At 36.3% G+C, this 27,901-nt stretch overlaps 3 protein-coding genes across 3 annotated transcripts; 1 reads left to right on the top strand and 2 right to left on the bottom strand.

Annotated features, from left to right (window-relative positions):
- Positions 1-738: 738 nt before the first annotated feature.
- Positions 739-6,118, bottom strand: adnpa (activity-dependent neuroprotector homeobox a). The gene is made up of 4 exons (XM_084100665.1): positions 5,759-6,118; positions 4,132-4,244; positions 3,908-3,997; positions 739-3,811 (listed from the first exon to the last, which is right to left on the bottom strand). Exons 2-4 carry the CDS (start codon positions 4,237-4,239, stop codon positions 1,112-1,114), a joined length of 2,898 nt encoding a protein of 965 aa, XP_083956791.1. The 5' UTR covers positions 4,240-4,244; positions 5,759-6,118; the 3' UTR covers positions 739-1,111.
- Positions 6,119-7,296: 1,178 nt separating this feature from the next.
- On the bottom strand, positions 7,297-10,736 carry LOC311074229 (DEP domain-containing mTOR-interacting protein). Its single transcript, XM_084100667.1, has 9 exons — positions 10,651-10,736; positions 10,265-10,443; positions 9,979-10,102; positions 9,039-9,217; positions 8,682-8,888; positions 7,993-8,124; positions 7,744-7,814; positions 7,558-7,662; positions 7,297-7,461 (listed from the first exon to the last, which is right to left on the bottom strand). The coding sequence occupies exons 1-9, from the start codon at positions 10,731-10,733 to the stop codon at positions 7,336-7,338; spliced, it is 1,206 nt and encodes a 401-aa protein (XP_083956793.1). The 5' UTR covers positions 10,734-10,736; the 3' UTR covers positions 7,297-7,335.
- A 1,584-nt stretch (positions 10,737-12,320) lies between these two features.
- On the top strand, positions 12,321-13,981 carry mafbb (v-maf avian musculoaponeurotic fibrosarcoma oncogene homolog Bb). Its single transcript, XM_084100979.1, has one exon. The coding sequence runs from the start codon at positions 12,549-12,551 to the stop codon at positions 13,497-13,499; it is 951 nt and encodes a 316-aa protein (XP_083957105.1). The 5' UTR covers positions 12,321-12,548; the 3' UTR covers positions 13,500-13,981.
- Positions 13,982-27,901: the final 13,920 nt, after the last annotated feature.

Below are 27,901 nucleotides of genomic sequence, written 5' to 3' on the forward strand. Positions count from 1 at the left end.
AAAGGTCTACTGAATCAGTGCATTTTCCACATTTTCAGAGCACAAACTTGCAACATACAGACACCCAATACATTCAAATCTATACCCTTTATGAATGAAATGGCACAAATTTAGCAAAAATAAATCACACTAATGATGTAATAAGAGTCTGTGCAAAGACTACACTGTTTTTTCCCCACTGACATTAGTCAAGCTAACATGACCAACGACAGGTTTTAGAACTGCTGAATTGGCAAAATGCAGCTGCCATGAATGTGTCATGTAAATTAAAATCTGTATTATTGAATGACAGTGATCTAATAGACAGTGACCTCTAAGGGCAGTGTGGTGTCAATACAATAGTCAAGATAGATGTCAACTGTTAAGTTGATTGGCAAGAATTAAAAAATGTCTATAAAAAGGAAAGATGTTGTTTATTTGTTGAGATAATACTAATGTGTAATAATCGGAAGTTACCTTTATTGAGTGATTCCAGTAGGTAACATTTAGCACAACCAAATGCTCAAAGAGTTCAAATAAATATTCCAGCACCTGCTTCACTTTGCACTGAAATAGTGGTCTGCCTATTACAATATTATTAAAACTAAGTAAATGAACTAAAATGTACATGACAAAACAGGTCCTACTGAAAGGATTCGAAATCAGATTTGACTCAAATGGGAATTCCTGCTTTTTGTTAGTAATACTATTGAATTCAACATTTTATAACAACAAAAAAGAACATTCAAGGCACTTGACTGTAAATTACACGGTCCTTTTATTTGATCAGGAAAAAACAATAGACCTATCAATTTTGTTACAATTCCAACAAGTGTATGATTAAATACAGAGAACAGTATACAAAAAAAGAAAAAGAAAAACTCCAAAGACAACAGGGTCAGTTGGGAAAAAAAGGATACAGTATAATAGTTTTCCGCTCTTTGACAGCAGAATTGTTTAAGAGTAAACAGTACTTTCAGTAAAAGTGTGTAACTCCTCCGGCTTTACATGTTACAACTCATATTGGTTCACATCATAACGTTAAACTGTCACCCAAATGTGAGGTAAAAGCTCTGACCTACAAATCTGGGCCTGGAGAGTTAGAGAGCAAGGGGACCATCACCACAAGCCATCATCTACCAAGCAACCCAACCTTCTTCCCTTTCACTTCGAATCGCCCCGCTGGTCTGTAGTGGGTCTCTTCAGAAGACATGCTGCCTGACCAGGTAGCTTCGTCAGGACTAGAACCTGAAACAGAGCCATCTAGACTTTTTGGCCCAACTCTGGGAGAACTTCTGCTCCCCCTGACACCTCTTTCACAACGGAAGCGCTCTCGCAGCAATGTCCCTTTTGTGTGGGACTGAACTACCGAAGGCCTTAACACCGCAGTTTGTTGATTTAGATTTTCAGTAAGCATCACTTCTGGCTCTGAATCACTGTCAGAGTCAATGGCAATAGGTTCTGAGGATGATCCAGGGCATGGCTTGAAGGCACAGTTGCTTTGACTACTTTGTCCAGTGTTTAATGGCTGCTTTTTCCCCTTTAAGTCTGCAGAGAAACCAACTGGAGACTTCAGCCTAAATTTTGAGGTCCTTGAGAATCCGCTTTTTTCATCGTCGTTGACTTTAAACAGACAGTTGGCGTCAAAGCTCATGTCATGCTTAAGCTGGCTCACTGCCCGCATGTTAAAGCCTAGTAACACAACAGGTTTGCGGGTTACTAAGTCTCGGTCACATGAGCGCCGATGATTGGCAAAATGGCTCGCGACATCTGACTTCCACAACCAGAGGCTTGCAGCAAGTTTCTCGATCTCTCGTTGGGAAGGGTAGGGATGCCGATTGAAATACGCTGAAAGGAAAGCTTTCCGTGCTTCGTAGGACTCGTCACCATGGCCTTTCGGATCTAAGGCCAGCACGACCGGCTCTCCTGGCTTCTCAACAAAGACTGTAGGGTAATACCTAGACTGGTCTACCATCTTTCTTCTCTTGGGGTCAGATGGATCCGGGGTAACTAACTCACGTTTGAGAGCCCCGGCTCCAGGTGAACGCAGTCCGCACGTGATGGGTTTGGTGCCTTTGGGGGTCTGGCAAACACCTCGGCAGTGCACCAAATGGAGCGTGATGGTGGAAGCCGTCATGTTGCTAGTGTACACTCCCAGGCAGTGGATGCACTTGTAGGTTAGCTTCTTCTCTACAGGGTGCAGCGTTTGGAGTACCTGATGACGATCCCGTAAATGATGGGCTAGGGCGTCCGAGATGGGACCTTTGAGAATAGTGAAGCATAGCGGGCAGAGAGTTTTACCAACTTCTTTCTTTTGCGACACCGAAGACTGGGACATGTTTCGGACCACAGAATCACTTTGGGTATCTGGCTGCTTTGCAGGCATCTTTGCAGGCTTGGCCATGGTGCTGTTTTGTGGCTGTTGATTGGCAGCTGAAGAGGCTTCGGGGTTCTCCTTCATGTTGTAGGTGGTTACAATAAGCTGAACATTTTTGGGACTTCCTTGTTGAAGCGTGAGATCAAATGTGAGAGGAGAACCAGTTGGCGGAATCCCTGGCTCGTTAGGGTGAGCCAGCCGCTTGTGTGCTACAATTTTCTCAACTTCGTGAAATGTGGAATGACATTGCGGGCATGATAGCCCATGCACTAGCATATGGTTCAACAAAGAGTCGCTGGGTAGGTAACGATTACAGTACAGACACTTGCTAGTAAAATTGTGGATCTTCATGATGTATTTAGCCATCGCCCTCACCTTCTCCGCCTGGTGTTCCTTTTCAAAGTGAGCACTATATGTGCCTTCAGGGAAAAGTTCATTGCAGATGGTGCAAATCTTCCACTTTTGTGTTTGTGAGGTGTTCAGAGCATTGGCTGCAGCTTTCTTGGCCTGCAGTGACGTCAATGTGGCAGTAGCAGCATGCACTGATGAAGAGAGAGGTAGGCTCTTCAGTGAGGGGGAGAAAGAAGCTGAATGTGCATTAAAGTGTGCAGCACCATGGACTCCAAAGCTACTAAGTTGTTTTCCTGCATGTGACTGGGAGACCACACCAGACACAAAAGCTTTATCAGGTAGTGTAACGCGCACTGGTTGACCAGGCATGGAGTTGCCTGCAAGGCTTTGCTTGAAATGGTTGCCGACAGGTAACCCTACCATTTTAGGCATACTGAAGCGATTAATTTGAGGTGTCTGAGGACGCACACCAGGAGTGATCGCAACACCCCTTTGGATTAGGTTGGCCTGGGGCCTCGGCACTATGACATTGGTGTGCCCGATCATAGCGGTAACTTGATGGCCAATGCGCTCATGGAACTCAATCACGTGCTGCACCAGTGCTTCATAAGAACGAGGCGTAAAGTGGCAGCTCTTGCAGTGAATTCCATGACTGTTGCCAGGGGTCTCTACACTGTTTTCTTGCTTCTCTGAGTTTTTTCCCAAGTAAGGTGTGGTCACATGCTGGAAGTGTTCCCTGTAGATATGCCTGCGCACCACATTGTACAGTCTATCTCGATAGGTGCACTTCTTGCAGTAGTACACTGGGAGCTCCTTTCGATCGCCTAGCAAGGGCTTGTCTACCCGCATACTGTCCCTAACCGCTACTGGAGCGCCGTGAGAGACAGCAGCACCCTGGCGTACCATATTGTGAGGCATATGGAAGAGCCTGACATGAGTTTCCAAAGTCCTCTTGTTCCCACTGTATGTGCAATATGAGCAGTTAAGAAGGATTCTGCTCTCGAAGTCTTCTCTGTGAACATTGCGGAAGTGGTTTTTGTAGGCAGAGAAATACTTGGAGGCAAACGGGCAATCTGAGCAGCAAAACTGCTTTGTTCTGTAGTCCTGCAACATTTTAGAGACAAAGCAGAATTACAAAATGTTTATGTAATGTGAAAACATTTTTTGCTTAGAGGACTTCTGTTGCAGTGGCTGACATACCTGTGACTTTGTCCAGGATGAATCCCACATACAAATGTCAAGGTAAAATTGATTCATGTGAGAATCACTGGGGGTAACATCTTTGTAGTCCTACAGGAAAATGGACAGGAAATACCATCAGTGAAGGTCTTAAGTGTATGCATTAACAGAGCAGATGTGTGTGTGTGTTTAATTTGATGTTCAATATGACTGCGAAACATATATGCAAATTAAAAAATAATCACCTCCACATGCTCTTTGCAGTAGTCAAGGCCGATGTCACTGAGAAGTCTCTTGACTTTTTTCCTGGCCTTCCTCAATCGAGTGAGGTTATTCACTGGAAGCTGAAACATCTCTTCTATGTATAAAAAAGAAAGAAGAATATTAGTTAAGCTCTCAATAATTAAAGATGCAGTCAGCAATGTTTATTTATGTTGTGCAAACCCATATATACTAGTTATGCATTTTATGTTATGGATGCAGCATAATGCAAAAGCAATGGTTTTCAGTTGCTATTTTCATTGTAGAAACAGTCTATTTGCAGTCAGCTATTAACTTATTCCAAAAGTTAGTAGTATTTTGCTGTTCATGTGATCTCTGTTTCTACATGTTGGCCCCAGCTTTTGTTAGCCTCATGAGAGTGTACATGACAAACAATTTTAAAGGAATAGTCCACCTAAAAATGGAAATTTGATCAACTACTCACTCTCATATCGTTCCAAAACCATTAAGGCTTTCGCTCATCTTCGAAACACAAATTAAGGTATTTTTAATTAAACCTGAGAGATTATAGCCCCTCCATTGAAAGTCCATTATGGCAAAACTGTGACACTTCAAAAAGTTCATAAAGAGATTGCAAAAGTAATCCATGAATCAAGCAGTTTAAACCAAGTCTTCTGAAGAGACACCAAGAACCAAGGAGGTTTGTTCTGTGTCACAAGCACATTTTAGCTTCCACAAGAACCAGTGAGATTTGTTCTCATAAGTTTAGCAAGTAAAGTTAAGCTTATTTTACCCCATTTAATGTGTGTTTTTGAAGGCTCAAAGTTTTTAGTGAATTTACTTTCAATGGAGGAACAGAAATCTCTCAGGTTTCATGAAAAAAACAAAAACATATATTTTTAACAAAAGTTAAGGGTTTGGAATGACTGAGTAAATGATGACAGAATTTTCATCTTTGAGTCAAGTAACGATTTAAGTACTATTCATGTAAACAATTCAATCATGTAAACTTTTGAATGTAGAAAAAACATTGTGAATAGATGCTAATGTTTTGTTTGAACAACAACAACAACTAAAGTATTAGTATCTGCTTGTATACTGTTTTATGCATCTTAATGCATATACAGTAGTATGAAAGATAATTTCACCAGGTGTTAATTTTCCATCAGTTATGGGAAATGAATCAAATCAAACATACGTGCCTATATACAGTCAAGAGTTTGGTAGATTTTGGAGAATGTAAACAAACCACTTTAAAATAAACCTAATTAATAAAATTGCATGCCGCAAATGCAGCCCTGCAACTGGGCCAGTTGCTCCTATGAATGCAACTCCACTAGACAATACAGGCCACAGCAGGCCTTTTGATGGGCTCAGCAAAATAATACCCCATTTCTTTTGACAGACTACGTTTGCGTTGCCCTTACCCGCATGTACAAACTTTGCAATGCCAGTAAAGTGTATCTAATTTATAAATAATTCTGTATTTCTTTTTTTTACTTTTGCGATAACATGGCAATTCTTACTGCATGCACACATATGCAATTAGCACGTTAGCTTAGCAACGGGATGTTTGATGTGCACACTGAACTCCACACAAAAGCACTGATGCCAGAGAAAGAAAAACAAACGTTTATAATGGCATATTACCTGCTTTTCTTCACCGTCTCGCATCGAATTCCTTTCAAGAGTTTCGCTTTCGGACCAAATTAATGGTTGGGGTGAGAGGACAGAGGCAGATTGTGGTTTATTCGGCCCGGGCAGATGCTGCAGTCTTTCGCGCCGCTGCTGCCGCCGGTGGATTTAGGCAACTCATCCTGAGAATCCGCACCATGTGTCCTCAACTGGATTTACACAGACTACAGGGCAGTTTCTATTGGTCCTATGAACTTGTTCTTTAATTCACGATTTGGATAGCCTGTTGTGTAAATTCAATACAAACACTGGGCAGAAAAAATACTTTTTTTTTCTTCTCTTCGAGACTGTACCACATACCAGCCCAGCCTGTTCAAAATGGCGGACGGTTGCAAGCGGAAATGACATATATTTGTGTAAGGTTCAAAAGGGGCCACACTGATGTCTGGTGGTCATTCATCAACGCCACACGAGACTAACCAAGTAGGTTTTAAGTAGTTGATTCGCAAAAGAATTGCACAAAGTGTAACTTTTGTTCTTGATATTTGCTTGGGTTTATACATCAATTGAGATTATGAAATTAAGATGCAATTAAGTTCAAGTGTGCCTTGGTAAACAATTGGTAAACAGTTTCTGCTAAAATACCATATTACAGTAGCTGCTATATCAGTTTAGAATGGTTCATTTTTCACTGGTGTTAGTGATATGACTGGTTCAATGTCATCAACATTGACAGTGGTAGTGTAAATTCCAAGATTTATCTGCCAGCCTAAGAGATATTGAACCAAAGTGTTTGCTATTTTCTAAATTCATGTTATAGATATTGTGAATGTTTCATCCATGAATATGTTTTACTTTTTTTTTTTTTTTTTAAAGTTTGACCTTGTAATTTTTAATCAAATTGTCAAAACTAAACCTGGAAAAACAAACAAACAAACAAACAAAAAAAACTTAAAGCTCACATTTAGATCTGCCTCCATGCAATCAACATAACTTAAAAAATGTATGGGGGATGGGGCAATTTTTTTTACATTTTTAAAAATGCCCCCAAAATTAGAGATATGGTGCAAAAATGTCCTTGTATGAGTTCTTGTTTTTAATATTTATAACAGGATATAGAGTGCTGTTTTCCCAAATATCAGCACAATTAAAAATGCGATAGTCTATTGATTTCATACAACAGTTCAACAAACAAGAAGAAGTTAATATTATTGTGATAGTTAATAAAATGGTGACTTTCATTTTAGACTTAGAACATCATTGTCTATTTTTGAATGAATCCGCATTTTGAACTAATTGTTTGACTAAATGATGGGGCCCTCCAATTGTTTCTTTGAAACGGGCCTCCGGATTGCAAACGCCGCCTCTGTGTAAAACCAAAACTCCAAGCAGACATAGAACTAGATCCATTTGATTTTTTGTAATGATTTCTTTATTTTAACCACCAAATAATAATAATATTATATTATATTAATATATTAGAAAATGTACATGATATAAGGAGGAAAAAATATTGCACATCCTTCACCTAGCACTACACATAGTGACTTATTTCAAAATGTATACATTTTTTTTATTCAATCTATGCCGAATTAATCCAGTGGTTGCATCACTTCCAAAGTAACAAAACGGGGTCCAGTCATCACCAGCTTTGAGAGGGTACGATAGTCCAGGTGAAGCACACTGCGTCCATTGACTCGGCATACAAACTGGCGTACCTAAGCAACAACAAAAAAAGAAAAAGATTGGAGACCAGCTGATGATAGATTCAAATTTTCTATTGTGTAAGCAATGTGTTTACGTGTTATGATCACCTTAACTCCTGCTGCCGCAGCAGGGCTTCCAGGATCCACCGCCTGTACATAACAAGGTGATTTTCCCCGTACTACAATGCCCCAGCCTAGGTCATCACCGAGGATCTTTAATTAAAAAACTCACATTAAAAAACTGTAGTTTAAGGTTCTTTTCATGGCTAGCTGAGCATGATATGCAAGACTTACCGTAAGAACTCTTTTTATATAAGGAGCACCTGGAGATAACAGCTGCTCACAGGTTACATGTCTTTTCAGCACTGTCAATAACAATAATACACTTATATGTTGTGCTCAGAATTTGGCAACAGATAGAATAATGTCATTAGTTTTATTTTTGGCAATCTTTTAATACATTTTCTCCTAAAAAAAAACGTTGAAATATAACAATTGTGTCTGAAACAAATTTTCAAAAGCATGCACATGCTGTCCTATAACCTGATGTAGGATTGCATCGTACTGCAAGAGCAGCGGTAAGAGAAACAGTGAGTGGGTATCCACATGAACCGTGCTGCTGGTGGGTCAAACTTCCACCATTTGTAGGCACATTTAAATCCTTAGCAGGTTCAACTGGAATTAGAAATCAGAATTATGAATTAGAAAAGTTTATTCACGTGTATTATGTTCATCAAGGCTGCATATTAAATCAAAAATACAGAGTTATATACAGTATATATATATATATATATTTTTTTTTTTTTCTTCAGTAATTTGCTCATATTGTTATATTGGCCGAATGGTAGTCCAGTGTTACATTTTGTTGTGTGTCTGGGGGTCCATGAATAGTTTAGGGTTATGAAAAGAGGCCTTTGGTGTAAAATAAAATAATGAGAAACCCTAGGTTAAGGATAGCTTGCTGACACAAAGGTTGCAGGTTGCATATATGGATGTGCACGGAAATGTTGAGTTACTGCGCTCATTATGCTGTGATATCTCAGCTGTGCCCTTGAGCGAGGTACTTAACTTCATATTGCTATATTGCTCCAGAGGGGGCTGACCCAGCAATTATTGTGCTGAAAGTCACTCTGAATAAATTGAGCTATTTGCCTAAGTACCACATCTCAAGCTCTAACTCTCCATATCAATGCATGGAAATATATTTGTAGTATTTTTTATAATTTTAATACCAGATAAGAAGTCACTATTGCTCTCAGATGGAGATGTTTTGCGCAGTGTGAAGGGACTGTCAGCCTGGTCTTGGTTACGCTGTGTTATACATTCAACCTCTTCATTCTCTGTCTCATGCAGCAGTTCAGAGAGACGGCGCCGCCGGCGAAAGTTAATGCAGAATTGATACAGCAAACCGCTGTCAAAAAAGTGGTGCTTCAGAGAGACTGCAGAGTGAAATGAAGAGTGTTTCAGCAAGGCAAAGCTTGAAGAAGTTATTGCTATATACTCAGGTATGTTGCATTTGATTAACTTCACAGACAGTGCATTTTGACTTAATGGCAGAATAATACACACACTATCATAATATTTCTTACCATGCTGAATGATATCATGCTCTAGTAGGGCCTTGCAGAGATCTAGTCCTTGTCGCCGACTCTCTATTTCACCATTCTGTAGCAGCCAATCAATTAACATGTAACCAGGGAAAGAACGTTCATAAGCCACTCCCTTTTCCTGTCTCAGCTGTAAGATGGAGTCTTTGCTTGTAATCAGACTGTAAAAAGCAACAGATGAATTTTGATACAGGCATTTTGAAAAAGAGACTAATAATGAAAATACTTTTACAGCATTTATTAATGTAGGTTAATGTATTTATACATTTACTACTACACAACCATTCAAACGTTTGGGGTCGGTAAATTCTATACGCCCACCAATGCTGCTTTTATTTGATCAAAAATACCATAAAAGAGTAATATTGTGAGATATTATTACAAATTAAAATAACTCTATAATTCTATTTTAATATAATTTGTAGTTTATTCCTGTGATGGCAAAGCTGGATTTTCAGGAATCATTAATATGCTGATTTGGTGCTCAAGAAACAATTGCGCTGCTTAATATTTTTGGGAAGCAGCGATACATTTCTTCAGGATTCTTCGATGAATAGAAAGTTTTAAAAGCATTTACTTCAAATAGAAATATTTTATTACATTATTAATGCATTTACTGTCCCTTTTGAGCAATTTAATCATCCTTGCTGAATAAAAGTATTATTGTCTTTTAAAGAAACCCTTACTGACCACAAACTTTTTTTAGTACACTAATGTATTAACAAATGTTCTTTGTAAAGTGTTATCAAAAAATAAAAATAAAAGATATACCAATTCAGAACAGACTGAAGGTCTTGAAAACTATTGGACAACATAATGGACTGGGCGGAAAGTATATTATGTGTAGTATTAATGAGGAATGACTGCAATTTAAAGCTAAATTAACATTTAAGATTTTTTACTTCCTGTGAAAATGTCTTACTGTTCATACAGCCTCTGTCCACGCATGAAGATCTTAACTTCTATGTTGAAAGGAAATGTGCCATCATCTTTTCTGAATCTGTACAAGTATTTGGCATCTTTGAACACGGGCCACTTATCACACACTATTAAGATGAGAAAATTGTAAAGTATACATTGATACAATCTGTTAATTCAAACACAAAGAGTCAAATAAATGGGTCCTAATATGAGACAACACAGAAAGCAGAAATGACCTTGCTGTATCATATTCTTTGTTATTTGGTGTACAGTAAATAATGTTCTACCGTGATGAATGATATCATGGTCCATGAGGTACTGCATGAGCTGGACAGCAGTTTCTCGATCAGGCACTTCTTTATGAGCAATCAGCCAATCAATTAACTCCTGAGCCACAAAACAATTCGGGTACGTTCGCAGATGGTGTCTGTGGTCCTTAATCAACTTGCTATCATGTAGTCGTAATCTTCAAAACACAAATTATTAGAACTGTTATTTTGTAAAAAAAATAAAAAATAATAAGAATAAATAAAAATAAGAATATTAGGCTACTGTATAACAGAATAATGTTTAAATATTCAACAAATAATCAATATATAATAAAGTCTTGCAGGTGAGATTTATAACTGTGTAAATGTCCTCCTGGGACTAGCTTTGTGAATATATAGCGTACCTTAGCTGTTCTCCGGCAATCATTACCTCAGCTTTTTGGTGTCTTGTCATCATTGTACTTTGAATGTTTCCCAGTAGCTCCATGAATGTTCTGTCAAGGCTCTGCTTTTGTGCACTTGTTTTCTTCGCTTTATTGGTGCTTTTGTGTTTACTAAATATACAGTGAACCGAGGCACCAGTTTTTCAATGCTTTGAAATGTTGTGTATACAAATATACAGTCTCTCTCTCTCTCTCTCTCTCTCTCTCTCTCTCTCTCTCTCTCTCTCTCTCTCTCTCTCTCTCTCTCTACATCCTTGTTACAAGAACTTTAAATATTTTCCCAAGTTTAGGGTGATTTTACAGCCAACCTTCTCAAGATAATACATTTAAAAGCAGATGCACTGACTGATGTTGTCTTAACTGTAAATTTTGTAAATGTAAAAATTACCTACCGTATCACATTTTGGAAAACATATCAGCCGTTTCACACAATGGCCACATGGTGTCAGTAAAAGAGTTATCAGAGAAACATACACCATCATTCTGCATGAGTTTTCTGAGGATCTTCTAACCTGGGTTTAATCATTGGGTCCAAATACCATCTTAACTTATATTGGCTCATCTCAAAATTGCTTCCAGTTAGGTGTTTAAACTTTATTTTTAGTACAGGATTATAGTTGCACTGTCTTACATTGCTGAGGGGAGAGGAGTTATACAGTTTTTTATTTAGTTTTTCACTGGCAGCATGAATCCAAAACTGAAACACGTCCAGGTATCTCACGCTTAAATCATCTTATTTTATTTTTTTGCATTCTCATTACTGCAATGCAGATTTTTATTATGATACACTGTACAAATACAACAGTGAAAACCTGTTAAATTAAACAGCAATAGACATAGCAATAAAAATGTAATACACTTGTTAAAGTTATGGGGATTTTTTTGTATATAAGTAAAGCTACAATGAACAGGGGAAATGGCATTCTCAGACTTTTTAGATGTTTAGATTTTATTTAAGAAAGATTTTATTTTTATTATCTGTCATGTACAGTGGAGTAGCCTACATTTTTATGTTGCATTTTATGTTATTTAGTTTATGCTTATAGCCTTAATTTAGTGTCATGTGCTACCCTGATGGTCTTGTGTAGACTGTGCTCTCTTTTTATTATTATTGGTCACAGTTGCTGGAGAGGCCAACTTTAAGGGATTGTGTGTCCTTCCGTTTCACAAGCCAGTATACATTTTACAATGACAATCAGATTTTAGCTCAAATGTAGGCCTATTAACATTAGGCTAATTTGATAACAATTATAGGAACTGTGAAATATAGGCCTACAGTCACCAAAACTGTACAACAATACTGTAATGCTTGTGACTGTCAGATCAGTATACTGGAAAGTGTACTGTGGTAGTAGCTTGTTTATTGCACTGCCATTTAAATATAATAAAAAAAACAATAGGCCTATTACAGTGAGAATCATATACTGAGAATCAACCCTGAAAAACTTGAAAATAAAAAGTATGCTAACCTTAATAATAGGTTTCTTTTTCGTTTAACAAAATACAACTTCTTGGTTTTTTTTTCTTTTGATTTGAGGTAAATGTAACTTGGACGTGTTTTGGTGAGAGTGACAGCTGTGATAGGAAAGAGGGCGTGGTCTCGCTGCGCGGCTGCTTTTAAAGCAGAGTGATTTACTTTCTTTTCAACATACATCCTGCGCTGGTCAACGAGAGACCATCTGAGACCTAAAGGCGAAAACCTGCTAACTTTCCGTTGGCTAAATTGTTCAGGAGGGTGGTTGAAAGCGGTGTCTTCACATCCAGCTCGATCTTATAGCCTAAGTGGTGTTTTCAGAACCTTAATGCAACCTAAACCACAGTAATAAGTTGTTCACTTCATCGAAACATCAGCAGAAATCATGACGGCGGAGCATCATGGTCTTCTGGAGCTGGCAAAAAATCAGCTGAATATGGACTACGGTGACTTTGACATGAGGTTTGACGTGAAGAAGGAGACTGCAGCTTTGGGACCAGAGCGCTCTTTTATCCAGCAGTGCGGTCTACACGTGCCAGGCTCCGTGTCCAGCACACCCGTGAGCACCCCGTGCAGCTCCGTGCCTTCATCGCCGAGCTTCAGCCCGAGTGGACAGAGAAGCAGCGCTGACGATCTCTACTGGACCCTGAGCACGGGGACTTATCCACAGCACGCAGATCCACACTGTCTTGAACTAACACCCGAGGATGTCCGGGAAGCCTTAAGTGCGAATCTCATGCATGCACACCCGCCTCAGCTCCACCAGGCAGAGATGGAGGGATACAGGAGCATGGGTCAGTTCCACGCGCCGAGTGTGCATCAGTATCATCATCAGCAGCAGTACACCGAGCTCGGCCACAATCCCGGCTTTGCGCACGGCAAAAGCATGGATCAGTTAATGCAGCATATCGACTGCTCATCTCAAGGCGCGACGCACCTGAAGTCCCACCATCAGACGCACCACAGGCGCAGCGAGCGCGCGGAGAGCCGCTTCTCCGACCAGCAGTTGGTGTCCATGTCTGTGCGCGAGCTCAACCGACACCTCCGCGGCATGAGCAAGGACGATATTATCCGCCTGAAGCAGAAACGCCGCACCTTGAAGAACCGCGGGTACGCTCAGTCGTGCCGGCACAAACGCGTTCAGCAGAAACACACACTGGAGCACGAGAAGACGAACCTCGCGACGCAAGTGGAGCAGCTGAAGCACGAGCTCAGTCGGCTGGTGCGCGAGAGGGACGCATATAAACTCAAATGCGAGAGGCTAGCTGTCGGAATGAACTGCCAGAGTAACGGACCCTCTTGTGAAAATCCATCATCGCCCGAGTTTTTGCGGTAGTTCTAAATGTATTGAGGATTTCTAAAGTTTCTGATACCAGAATAAGATTGTTTGCTGGTCTGATGCCCCAAACCCCTCTAAAAACCAGCTGCAAGACCAGCAAACCATCTTATGGTTGTTGTTGTTTTTGTTTTGTTTTTGTCAGCGGAGGAGAAAGTTTTAATTCTCTTATTCAGTATTTTATATTTTCACTCGACCTTATCTCTGACATGTCAAGCTGGTTTTGATAATGTATCTTTTACCTTTGAGTTTTCACAACAGCCACCATCAGCCATCTCAGCTATGCAAATGACATTTGACCCTTTTGGCAATAGATGCATTGCATTGGTATTTTTGTTTGTTTGAACATTTTCTATATCTTTCATTTGTTTCATTAATCAAGTTGTACCATTCTCAAGAATTGTTCCTTGAAAGTTTTGAAGAGTAAATGATTGTGATTTGCATTGTTACCTCCAGAATAAATTTTTGAAGCAAAAAAAGTATTCGAGTTCCCTAATCTTTCTTACTTTTGTATGTAGGCCTATACCTCGTGCGCAGGGATGTTTTATATGTAACCCATCAACCACATTGTTCATAAAAAGTCAACACAGATTGACCTGAAACACGCACAAATGCATCAGCACACACACATAAAATATCATGTGAGCATAAAAAAAACAGAACGCAGGTATGTCTACTTGCAGCAACCTTTGACCTTGCTTAGCGGCTGTTTCCTGAGACAACTGTGTTTCTAATGACTCGAGAGACTCGGAGAAGAGCTGCACGGCACTGATTGTACCAAGGTGGAAATAAGTTTAGCCCTCTAACCTCTCCTTAAGTGGAAAGCAAAGGCCATCCATCCGAACTGTCGCTTCATTTCTCTTGTACGTAATGATTGTACTATATAACTCCAATAACAGCCCATTATGACCAACTTTACAAGAACAATGAGTAATCTAAACCCTACGAACAATGTGTAGCTTAGAACATTTGCACTTTTGGTAATGAATTAAAAGGATTTAAATATGCAAATTTAAACTAGGCAAATACGGACTGCACACTTTGTTAATAAAAGTAAATGGAATAAGTAAAGCAGCCGTGCCGATGCACTTTCACAACACTGACATAAATAGATCTTGTTCTTTTTTGTTTACACAACTCTCCTTTTCTCGGGATCCAAACAACATGTGTGGCAAAACAGCCTTTAACCCTCGACCTTGTTGTCAACTGCTCCTTAACAGTTAGTGCAAGATTGACCTTTTTGTAATGACGTGCCACCTGTGCAATACAGGGTCACAGGTGCAAAAGCAGTTTTTCACGAAGCAACAGATTTATGGTCTCTTTCTCATCCCATTTAGGGTGAGCTTGTCTTCATAAGCGAGAATGATTGAAAGCATTGTGGACTCTGATCAATAAAAATTGGAATAATGTGACTTTAAGACTTCAGCGATTCACTCATCATGACTGACATTCACTCAAATCAGTCTGCTGTGGATGTTTCACAGTAATCATCATTCCTCGGGTTGCATTTATATGACAAGCACTTTTTTATATAGGTAATTCTATATCATTGGCGTTTTGTTTTTCTATACGGTGAGAAATGACTCGTGAGGCATACGCAGTGCAGTTGTGTAAGTCACTAACAACCTCTCTCCCTGCGCATGAGATATTGTGGCTAATGTCTGAGCCCTCCAGTCCCCTCCTTCCCCCACTCTGCCTTCGGTCCATTGAGTCAGCACTCTACCCAAGGTGTCTGCTTCTCTGTGGCATCAGAGGGTCGCTGAAATACTGAGGCAGGAAGAGACCAAGAACAGGCAAAAGCGCAAAAACAGTGGCTTTTTTTACTTGTTGTAAAACGGGTAGTTGTGATTTGATCGGATGAGCCGTGCACATAAATGCACACCTATGACCATTATTGTGTATACATTTGTCTGCTTGCTACATTGTTCGGGAACTGTAAACAACTTTAAAGTTTACAAGTTTAAAACTATATTATTTGGCAGAATTTTTATTTTTATTTTGTTTATTGATTATTATTACATTTATAATTTTATACAATTTATAGTTATCGCTAATATATATTATAGCTAATTTATAGTAGTATTGATGTTATAAATTTTCTGTCACAGAAATATGATAAAATAAATATATATTTAATTTATAATTGTAATATAATATACATTGTTTATTACATATACATTTACAATTGCATATATTAAATATAATATTAGTTTAATACAGTGATCATTTTAATATAGGCTATATATATATATATATATTAAATATAATATTAGTTTAATACAGTGATCATTTTAATATAGGCTATATATATATAATTGATAAAATATATAATAATGAATAATGTTTAATGATATTGATTAATTATATTAAAATTAGAATTACTTTGCCTTGTAGAACATTTTACATTCTAGCATTCATTTATATTATTCATTTTTATTTATAATTGTATATATTTATTTCATTTGTAATTTTAATATAATATACATTATACTGTATATAATATTACAATTATACATGAAATAAATATATATTATACAATTATACATAATAATATAAATATAATATTATATTAAATGTAATAAATATATTTATTTTGTTTATTGATTATTATTAAATTTATAATTTTAGACAATTTATAGTTGTATGTATGTTATCAATTTTCTGTCACAGCAATATGATAAAATAAATATATATTTATTTCATTTATAATTTAATATAATATAGCCTACATTGTTTATTACATATACATTTACAATTGCATATATTAAATATAATATTAGTTTAATACAGTGATCCTTTTAATATATATATAATTGCTAAAATATATAATAATTAATAATATTTAATGATATTGATTAATTATATTAAAATTAGAATTACTTTGCCTTGTAGGACATTTTACATTCTAGCATTCATTTATATTATTCATTTTTATTTATAATTGTATATATTTATTTCATTTGTAATTTTAATCTAATATACATTATACTGTATATAATATTACAATTATAAATGAAATAAATATATATTATACAATTATAAATAATAATATAAATGCATATTGTATTAAATGTAAAAATGTAATAAATATATTTATACATTTTATGTAATTACATTTATAATTTAATTTACAACTGTATAATGTAACCTATATTTATTTTAATTATCATTTTAAATTAAGATGCATTATATGTATTACATTTAAACATTTTTATAATTTCTAATTTTATATTAAAATTATGTTATAATATTGATTAATCATATTAAAAATGAGAACTACGTTGAGTTCTAGCGTTTCTTCTTTTTTTTTGTACATTCGTCCACCTGCAGTTATAGTTCAGTACCCAAGTAAAATCCTCTGGCCGAACACTAAGTCAAAAGTGCCTGATCTCTCAAGCAGAACTTGGCTGGTCAGAACTGGTCTGTTCCTGCTTTCAGGCTGTTTTTTAGTGTGGATAATACCAATGTCCTCTATCTCTCTCACCCCTCACGTGAACAGCAGCAGCCGTGTGGCAGTGAGGATGGATGGGGATATATGGAGCTTCCTCTTTCACTTCCTAAATAGGGGTCTGGTCAAGTGACTTTGTTCAAGAGTGAGGGGAGATGAAGTGAAGGAATGCAATGCGGCGGTGGGGTTAGTGGTTTCCGCTCAGGATGTCCACTTGTTTCTGCGTTTGGAGCAATGACAGCTAGTGGGGGTGTTGTGATTCATTATGATTTACCGTTCACAAGCACTTTAAATCAGTGAATTGTCTCCGTTTCGGTAAGTTCTAGGAACTGATTTTACTACAACAATATGCAGCAGTGTATTGCTGGATATCAAAGTCAAATCAAAGTAATTAACATTCTACTCACTTTCGAGTAGACTTTTTCGTTCGTCGAGAATACAAAAAAAAGAAAGATATTTTGAAGTATGTTTTTTGATGAAAGTCAATGGGGTCCAATGTTGTTTTAGACCCCTAACTTTCATGGTAAGGACAAAAACAAGTAAGTCATACACTTTTGGAATGACATGAGGCTGAAATAATAATGACAATGATGGGTGAGCTAGACCAGCATTTTTTGAGTATTTTACTGCATGCATTCTAATAGGTTTTGCAATAAGTTTACAAGTGGAAACTTAGATTTATGCAAGTGTCTTGTGCATTTCTATCGAAGAAAACCTCAGATAAGCAGATGCTAGCTGGTCTCTTGTGCGTCAGAACTGATGACAGCACTTCATGAGCACACAACATACACATGACCCACTAGAGAATACAGGCTTCCTCCCACACTGTCACTTCCTTCTCCCTCTCAAACCTCTGCCACTGATACACTTGCCTTTCAGCCTGGCTAAAGTACAGGATTAAACCGGCCATAAAAGCTCAGTGGGTCATGCTTTTGTTAAAGCCTCATGTGCACTCTTTTATTTTAAAGCCACAAACTCAAAGGCTGAACATTTCATGAGCGCTGAGTTGACAAAAAGTTCAAGGCCGTAAGTCTGGAGCCGCAAAGACTGCATCCTGAATATTTCAGCACACAAATCAGTGAGATAGACGTGCCCAGCTGATGTCTTCTGAAGAACCAGAACCTGGAGCCAAACTAGATGCTAAAAGTAAACGTAGAGCTTTTATAGATTTGCAGTGCTTCAATGGCAGTTGTACATTCGCCAAACAGTTAAATTACCCAATCAGCTCAGAAATGTGTCACGATTGTTCATGGAATTAAAGACAGAAGTTTTTCATAGAATACAGACTTTCAACATGTCTTCTGGTCAAATGTAGGATAACATGGAGTAATTCATAGTATAATGGAATAAATGACAGTGGTCACTGTAAAAAAAAAAAAAAAACGTAAAATTACAGAAATTTACTAGTTTTTCATGTAATTTTACACAGGAAATGTACATTTGCAGTCTATTTCTGTAATTTGACGGGGGTTTTTTTTACCACATTTCAAAAATACATGAAAAATCTGTAAAATAAAACAGTAAAATTCCGTAAAACTAGTTTTTTTTTTTAAACAAATGGGTAGATATACACATTACAGATATAACATTAATCTTTTTAATTGTATCGTCTTGTAAAAAAATTGTAAAAAACTGGCACATCCAAAGTGTACACAATACACAATAACGGTAACAGTATTGTGTACACAATACACAATAACGGTAACATTCGTTGGATCATGGATCAGTATGAACGTCATTTTGAGTATAAAATGAACTCCATGTCATAAAACAGCAAGTTATACCTAACCTAACAACAAAAGCAATGATAGTGAAAAAATGCAACCTTATTAATTAGTCCTGCCCCAGTGCATGATGGGAACACCAGTATCAGGAAGTTGAGTAGGTTTTACTTAATTTTCTAACGTTGATATTTACACTTTAATTTCTTTACTTATTTCTTTACTTCACCACAGAATCATTTTGTTTCAGTGTACTTTTATAGTTTTAGTAAATATTTTGAATTAGATTTTATTTTTATATTTTCTGTTTTCATTTTCATTTTAGTCATTTTTATCATTTTTTTTCATGTACTTTTTTTTGTTGTTTTAGTACTAAACGAAAATGAGAAACTTTGCCTTTGCTTAACTTTATTTTAGTTTAGTTTAGTTTTTTAGTTTAGTTAATGTTTATTTGATTTCAAGTAATGGATTTTCATATGGTTTTCATATGATAATAACCCTGCAAATAATGAATCCTCTCAGCGTTTGGCTTTTTGTCTCCTCAATATCATGTTTGTCTGCTGATCTTGAAACCAGCTTGTATAGTGTGACAGGACCATGATGGCGAAAGAACATGGGGGACAGAGAAGACGAGCTTTCCCACAGGTGGCAAACAGGGATCAGGCTTCAAACGATGTTATCAGGCCTCGCCATCTCATGTCTAACTGGCTTGTCAGCACTTTCACCACCAAGGGCATTTGACGCTCTCACTCTGGCTTATGAGCTTCAACAGAATGGGGAAGTAATGTGTTAATTTGAGGTAACATTTCACAGCTACAAATGGGAACCACAAACATTTATCTGTGTTATTGTTTCTCGAAACAGGCTGCATGATGTATACGCTTTTTGTAATAGATACCACAATACGCAAACCCATATAATCAAACAAAGCTGAGTTTTTGATGAGTGTTTCTTCAACTACAGGCTAATTTCTTTTCTTTTCTGTTCTATTAAAACTCCCTTGGAAACGTTTTTTAGCATGCTTTCATTTTTGCTAAATTCTAAATACCTGCATAGATTTAATTGTTATTTATATCTATTTTATTTGAATTAAAACTATGATAATCTTAACAAATAGTCCAATAAACCATTTCAATATTTATTGTTTAAAAATGATTTGTATAAGTTTCTACACAAATTATGACTATCCCTCAAAAATGTGGGTCTTAATCAAGTTTTTATTTTATTTTATTTTTTTATTGAGTGCACTTGGTCAGTTATAATCATGCATGCAAACAAATATGAGATGTAAAATATATAGCAGGGTTATTATAGTTAACTAAAACTAAAAAAAATTCATTACTTGAAAAAAAAAAAAAAAAGGAAATATATACAAAAACCTAAACTTACTTTATTTTAACTAGTTGCCAAATATTAGGCAACATTTCTAATATTTATTTATTTTAACGTGATGTAATAACTAAAACTGAAATAAAAAAAATATTTTAAAAAATATAGACATTTTTAACTAAAATTAAAATCAAACTGGGAAAAGTGTTTTAAAATAACAAATTTTTAAAATAAAAACTAGTATCTAAAATATCACTGAGAGATATACACAGAAGATATATTCTGTGTGTCATTCCAATAAATATAATTTTGTTAGAGCAAACGTGTGAAAATATTTAGTTGTATATGCAATACATAAAATGCTTGTTATGAAATTAGCTTTAGCAAGCCATTTTATTAAAAATTTTTTTATAAAATGCCATTTCTCCCTCAGGATGCTATCAAACACAATACATACGCTACTGTTCAAAAGTTTGTGGTTAGTACGATTTTTATGATGTTTTTGAGTTTTAAATGCTTATGCTCACCATGGCTGCATTTAAAATACAGAAATATGAAAGGATATTATTTATAATAACTGTTTCCTATTTTAATATATTTTTAAATATAATTTATGATGGCAAAGCTGAATTTTCAGCAGCCATTACTCCAGTCTTCAGTGTCACATGATCCCTCAGAAATCATTCTAATATGCTGATTTATTGCTTAAGAAACATTCTTATTATTATCAATGTGGAAAACAGTTGTGCTGCTTAACATTTTTGTGGGAACCATGATAAAAAAAAGAGCAGCATTTATTTCAAACAGAATTAATTTTGCAACAATCTAAAAGTCTTTGCTGTCTCTTCTGATCAATTTAATGTGTCCTTGCTTTATGAAAGTAAAAAAAAAAATTGTATATCCACTGTTGGTAAAACAAATTAACTTAAGAATTTATTTTCTAAAAATCCACTGAGCCAAAAGTGCCCATATTGAAGAAACACCCTGAGAAACAGGCAAATGCTCCGTCCCCTTGCAGTCAGTGTTTCTCCTCTTCCTTGCTCTCTGACCTTGTTTTCATACCTGATGGAAAGGTGAAGAAACCCACCTTCCCACAGGAGCCAAGCGAGAGTGGATCTGGCATCTCAGTCTCGGCCTTAAGTGACAAGCTATTTTATCTGTTCCTGCATCAGCGGCTCATCCGTCTTTATAAACCAAAAGGCAGGTTGTGTACAGTGCAATAAGACAGCTTTTGAAATCTATGCATGGAACTTCTTAAAATTGACATGCATAGAACTTCATGGTCAGCAGGGACAACCTCATTCACATTTGACACATTTGTGCCTTTACTGCCTGTGTGTAAGTGTGAAGACAGATGCCATGAAAAAAACAGACCCCTTTCATTGTAATTGCTGGTGGTTTTACTAACAAATTCATGCAAATCTCACTGCAGTGTAAACAAGCATTTAGTTCTTTCTGTTATGCAGACAAAAAGAAATATACAAGTATGGGAAAAGATCCACTCCGTCACCTCCGCAGCAAACTGTGATACTGAGAACAGTAGCGTGCCACTCCCTGCTGTCAAGCCACCATAAAGAAGAAGTGTATAAATACCGCCGATAAACAAAGCACTGAGTCTGCAGAAAGTCTTTCTGTGGTGTGAGAAAACTGCAAGTTTGTCAGTCACAGGATTATGATGTTCTGTGATGTCTGTCGTTGTATACATAATAACTCGTACCGATGATCTGACAGAAATCAAATGAGCTACTTAAAACACTTAAAAACGACACAGATACACAGTCTTTTTTTAGCTTTGCTTCCATAATGAGTCATAAGTAATTACAAAAGCGCTTGACGTTGGCCAACAGGGTGTTCCATGGAAGTCGTCTCCTAATGTGTAATGCAGTACCAGGATTTTCAAGATTCGTTTTTATATATGCCTATTCAATTTAGGGATATATCAACACTTTTAGGCATTCACTCAGATTTAATTCATTTTAAATATGCTTGTCATCACTCCACTGAGGTAATAATGAGATACATTGAAAAAAGAAACTAAAATAAATACTATATGTAAAAAAATAAAATAAAAAAAAACTTTTGTTTTTAAATTACTTAGACTTGATTAATTTAGACTTGAATATTTGGCAATGGTATTAAGAATCAAATGTTCATATATTATATGTTATGTCATGTCATGTTATGTCATGTTGTGTCATGTTATCAAAAAATAACAAATTGCAAATAAATTGCAAATAAAATATCCATCCATTTGAACTACACAGTTTTAACATAAACGAATAAACTTGCATATTTGCCAGTCATGCATAAATGAAACAAGGATGATTTCTGCACTCAAAGAAATCGTGGTATAGTTTATTATGAACTATTTGCATATTTGTTTTGTTTTTTTAAATAATAATGATATTTTAAAAATGCATTTTTTTCCCCAAATGGTTTAGAATCAGCATAAATGTTCATTGATATTGATGATAAATATATAAACCTGGTTATTGTGTATTTAAAACATTAAGTTTATTAGTACTATTACAGAAATATTGCCCGTTTCATTATATATGACTGACAAATATTCATCACATTAATTTTATTAGTTTGTTTATGTTAAAACTGTGTAATCAAAATGGATGGAAATGTTATATAATTCAAACACATAAATGTTAAATTTAGCCTATTTTTTTCAGTTATATTACATTACATTAATTATATTATAGTTTTATTAAGGTAATTTAATATTAAACATATGCTTTAAATGTATTGTTATTTAAGAAGAGCTTGATGTTTATATAGACATATAGCAGAAAATGTAAGCTACATTCCTTTCTTTGTGTAACATGACTGTTAAGATGTCCTCTGCAGCCGACTCAATCAATGAAATCAAAGTTGTGCTGATCTAGCAGTACCAGATAAGTCTCCCATCCCCCTCCATCCCAACAACAGTGGTCCTGACATGCGTCTAAACACATTACTGCCAGTGAATAGCATGATAAACGCCAGCACGTGTAGAAGACGTCACCCTGATTTGTTTTGTTCTTTTGGCCAGCCAGTTTGGAGAGCAGGCCATACCCTTGAGTTAAATTCAAGTTCATAGCACCTCACAGGAGAAATACAGATCTGCACCATCTGCATAATTCAGACAGCGTTCACAAGTGCTTTTGACTAATTGTTTCATAATTGCATTACATTCTCAATCTTCAAACATGCAATGTAACCCCCTGGGCTGTTAAAGGGACAGTAAATGTTTATAAATGCGTAGTTGTCTGCTTTAATCAAAAAGCTTTGTGGCTGAAGAATCCAAAGTGTGATTTGAAAGCTTAAAGAATAAATATTATACATTTTGCAAAAGGTCAGCCAGAATAAAACACAATTTTGCTGCTGGCTGTTTAATAATGTGATCGCAGTTGCTGCTTCTTTGTTGTTATACAACAAAATTACCATTTTACATAAGAAATTCATCTTAGTATCATTTTTAAAATTTAAAACATTAGATAACCACGAAGGATCATTGACCTTGGCCACCCTAAAAAAAAAGACTTAAGGCCCAAAGCAATTGGAATGCAGGACTATCAAAATAGTGTTACCCAAAATCCAACAAAAATGCACAAGATAATAAGAGAATATATTTTGAATGTAGTTTACCCCATTGGCAAATTGTTTTTAAACACAAGACGAGACCATTTATGCTTAAAATGAAAGAAAAAATGTCAATAGACTTCAATAGATGATCGAAATCATCTAAATCAACTAGACCTTCCCCGTTTCCTTTCTCAGTAATTTGAAACTTTTTTTTCACCTCCTTTGTTTCATTTTCAGTCTCTTTTCAGTTTATTACAGGTCATTATTCTTGACCTCATTCGGCCGACAGCTCAATTCGTCTGATCATTTAAAAGCCTTTAGTAGACACATGAGCAGCTAATAGATTACATCACAAAATCCATATGAAATCAATTTGCACGAATCGATAAGTGGATGGAGAGTCTATGAAACAGGCACTGTGAAGGTGATGATCAATGACCAAGAGTACACATGTTATTTAACAGCTAGCCAAGCACCAGCAACTACTTCCCCATCCATTCATTTTAGTAAGTTGAAATGTGTTGAACATATAAGGATTTTCCTTATCTTGAAAGTGAATATTTATGTCAACTGTTTATTTGGTCACAGCTATAGTGGATGTTTTAGAAAAGCGTTAACAGCTCTTAGGATCAGCTGTAACTTCACACTCTGTCTTAAACTGATGAGACAGATGGAAAGAGAGCTGGTAGAGCAAGCACGCCTCCTCGACTGCGACTGGTTAAACCGTGAGAGTGAGAGGGTTTGCGGTGTATCAGAGTTGGGAGATGGGTTGAGATAAAGACTCTATGAGGCAGCAGGAAACGTTGGATGAGGGTGAGCGAGTGAAGCAGAAAGGGGCCTTATCTGTTTTCAACAGCGCTCTCCTCTCAGGCATCTCTTTAACCGCATGCAATCAGATTTTTTGATCTTAATATATTTAAAAAAGATAAAAGATTCATGATTTACCTTAATCTTTATTGAAATTTAAACCGAAAGTTGTGGTCATGAGCCATAACTGCCTATGGATAGTGTTTCAGTAATGCAGTTTTGTAATTCACTATTTAACTTTTTAATAATACTAATGCTATTTTGCTGTATTTTATTAGGGATGCTCAGATATAAAAATATTATAAGCCAAGAATTATATTCATGTTATGGCAGATGAATGAATTTTAGCATCACGACATTGTAATATACTGGTATTCATTTTGAGATTTGCTAAAGATTACATTTAACAGTGTTATTCAATTATTAGTGTTTAAAGATTAACTTTAAGTCAACATTAGATGACAGCAGAGGTAAACTAAATGTAAAAATAGGAGATAACTAAATAAATATTAAGTAATATTGACCAATAAGCAGTATGATACCATTATATTGAGCATACTTTTTTTGTATGAATGCATCAGATTTATTAGTAGTATATAAATGTCATCTAAATATAAGAATACACTGTAAAAAATGATCGTAATTTTAACGGTAAAAGACTGTAAAAATGCTACAGTGAAAAACTGTTAATTGGTTAACAGAAAGTTTCCGTACTATTTACGGTAAATAACTGTGATAGATCTAACGGTACATTTAATGTAATTTTACTGTAACATACCGTTAAATTTACAGTTTTTGAAAGTGAAAAAACAACTCATTGTATAATTTACAGTGAAAAACCGTAAATTGACATTCCCACAATTCCCTGTGACACTTCACATTTGATGTATTTTTGTTGAAATAACTATGTTTGTTTCTTCATAGTTTTCTTCGTTTTTTCTAATCAGTTATGTACATTAGGGGTTTATGTTACATTTAATGTTGTTAAATTAATGTTTATTGCATTTTTAAAATTTCATGTGTTACCATGATGGTGTTTAATGTTTGTGTGAATGACACTGTGCAGCTTCTATATATATTAGTATTAACTTTCTTGTGGAAGAACTGCTTGTGTTGAGCTTTGATTGATCATGTGACTCTCATCACTGCTGTGATTGGTGGTTATCAGTGTACAAAACAGATATTAATATTTCAATAGGACGGTCAATTAACATTATATCATATTACTGAAATCCAATGTTAAATATACAGTTTTTTTCCGTAAAAACAGCGGGAAGAAATTACCATTTCTTTACAGTATTTTTCCGTTTTTTAACAGAAATTTTCTGGCGCCCCTGCTGCCAGAAAATTGCCGTTTTTTTACGTTTTTTTTTTTTTACAGTGTAGGGGAAATCAGCTGAGACCGATAAATTGGAAAATGCGTGTTTTTTTCATCTGTTTTGTTGGAATCCATCCGATTTATTGTTGGTACGTGAGTGTTAGATGAAAGTTAAAAGGATATCTTTAATATCGACTGATTTGGTACATTGTGCGTATATTGTGCGTCCCTAATATATCTAATATAGAACTTTTCCTCCTGTACTAGCCAAGATACTCTCTGCATTAAAAGGACAAAAGTGTAAAACAGATGAGCTGGCCACAACACAGATCTGCACCTGTCACCTTCCCCGAGCCACACGCACAGCCCACACAGCAAAGACCACAGGACACAAAGACTGCTTTCACCTGAGACACACTGTGCCTTCTATTAATAGTACGGTTCGGCAGTGGTGCTGACACACACATCTAGAAGCAGCAGTGGTTACCTTCACTGACAGCAGTTACTATAATGTGGCTTGTATTACTCATGTGCTGAGAGTGTGTGAATCAAGGTCATAAAGCTAACACTGACGAATAGCTCTCGTATTATTTATCTCTGCTCTTTTTGGCCAAAGGAACAGTCTGAAATGAACCAGCGAGCTCTAAAAGTACTAGGAGCAGATATGAAACGAAGGGCAAGAACATGTCACACCAGGGAACGAGCAGAAAAGTTTACACAGGCCATCAACAACTCGAATATGCTGCGCTCCGCCGGATCCACAGGGATTGAAAACAACCGTGTGTCATCATCATTTGAAGGACAAAAATAGGAGCGGGGGCGCTGAAACCGAAATCTCTCCTGTAAACTACAAAAAGACGTGGCCGGGCCGTTTTGGCACGCGTCATCACATTGTTTTCCCCTGACTTGTATTTTCATGTCATTGTTTTGTATCCTCGGGCCAAACACCCTCCTCCAGATGGTGACTGTTCTAGTCTCCTCTTGATGGAAAGTCAGATGTTTACCAGAGCCCAATGAGGGGGCAGAAGAGCTGACAAGGGCAGACGGGTATACAAAAGGTCTCCACCTGCGAGTCTAGTTTAATTGGGATGACACATCCCTGTATTAGGGATGGATTTACACCCATGTGTTGCCAAATTAGCACCATATCCCCTTAGAACGGTAAGAGAATTGCCAATAGCATACAACACTTTCAACACTTATCTTGGGTAAAGTTTTCCACCAAGCAAAAATCTTGCCATGAGTTTCTTGTATCCATTTCTGTGGGCATATCTATCCATGCTCAGTAAAGGACTGTCGAGACATTAAAGAGATTGTTCGCGCAAAAATCATTTATTCACCCGGTAACACTTTACAATTTGTGTTCCGAAGATGAACGAAAGTCTTACGGGGTTGGAACAACATGAGGGTGAGTAATTATTGACAGACTTTTCATTTTTGGGTGAACTAACCCTTTAATCTTAGTTAACACTAGAACCGCCATATGGCGGTCATTTTGACCGTTTTGAATTTTATATCTGCAATAACTTTGTTGAAAAAATAAATAAAATCCTGCTGGTACCTGAGTTTTCCTAAAAGTGTCTGTATTTTCATTTAAAATGTTTTTCATATAAATTACACATAAGGCAAATGAACATATTTACCTATTTCGGCCATAGACGGTCAGATTGACCGCACTGAATTTCGCGGTATTATTATCAATATACACAACAATAAAATGTGGTAAAAAAAAACCCCAACACAAAACATATTCCACAACAAATCATTTAAATGTAATGATATTCAGAACAGAACAAGAATGAAAAAATAACTAACGCTATAAACAAGCCAAAATTAAATAAGCTACTTTCAAGCGAAAGTGAAAGTAAGCGGCGTTGGGCTCACGTAACTCTCTAATTAGAATCAAAATGTTTCAACATTTGCGATGTATTTGGAAAGAAACTATTCTTTATTATAGGCTTGTACTTCATTCACGTTCCAATATCGACGGAAAAAATCATCCTCTTCACATGCGCAAAATGGTACGAATTGTAGGCTAGGCCTACTACTGACTATATAAACAGAGTCATAAATTATATGTTATTATTATATTATATGTTAGGTTGACTATTTTATTATTATATTTTATTATGGCTATAATGAACAGGCTGCGATGTCAAGATTGCAATTGTGGAATATGGTGTGTGTGTGTGTGTGTAAGGCGCGG

The sequence above is a fragment of the Abramis brama genome (assembly GCF_963993115.1).
Source record: "Abramis brama genome assembly, chromosome: 23".
Classification (NCBI taxonomy): Eukaryota; Metazoa; Chordata; class Actinopteri; order Cypriniformes; family Leuciscidae; genus Abramis; species Abramis brama.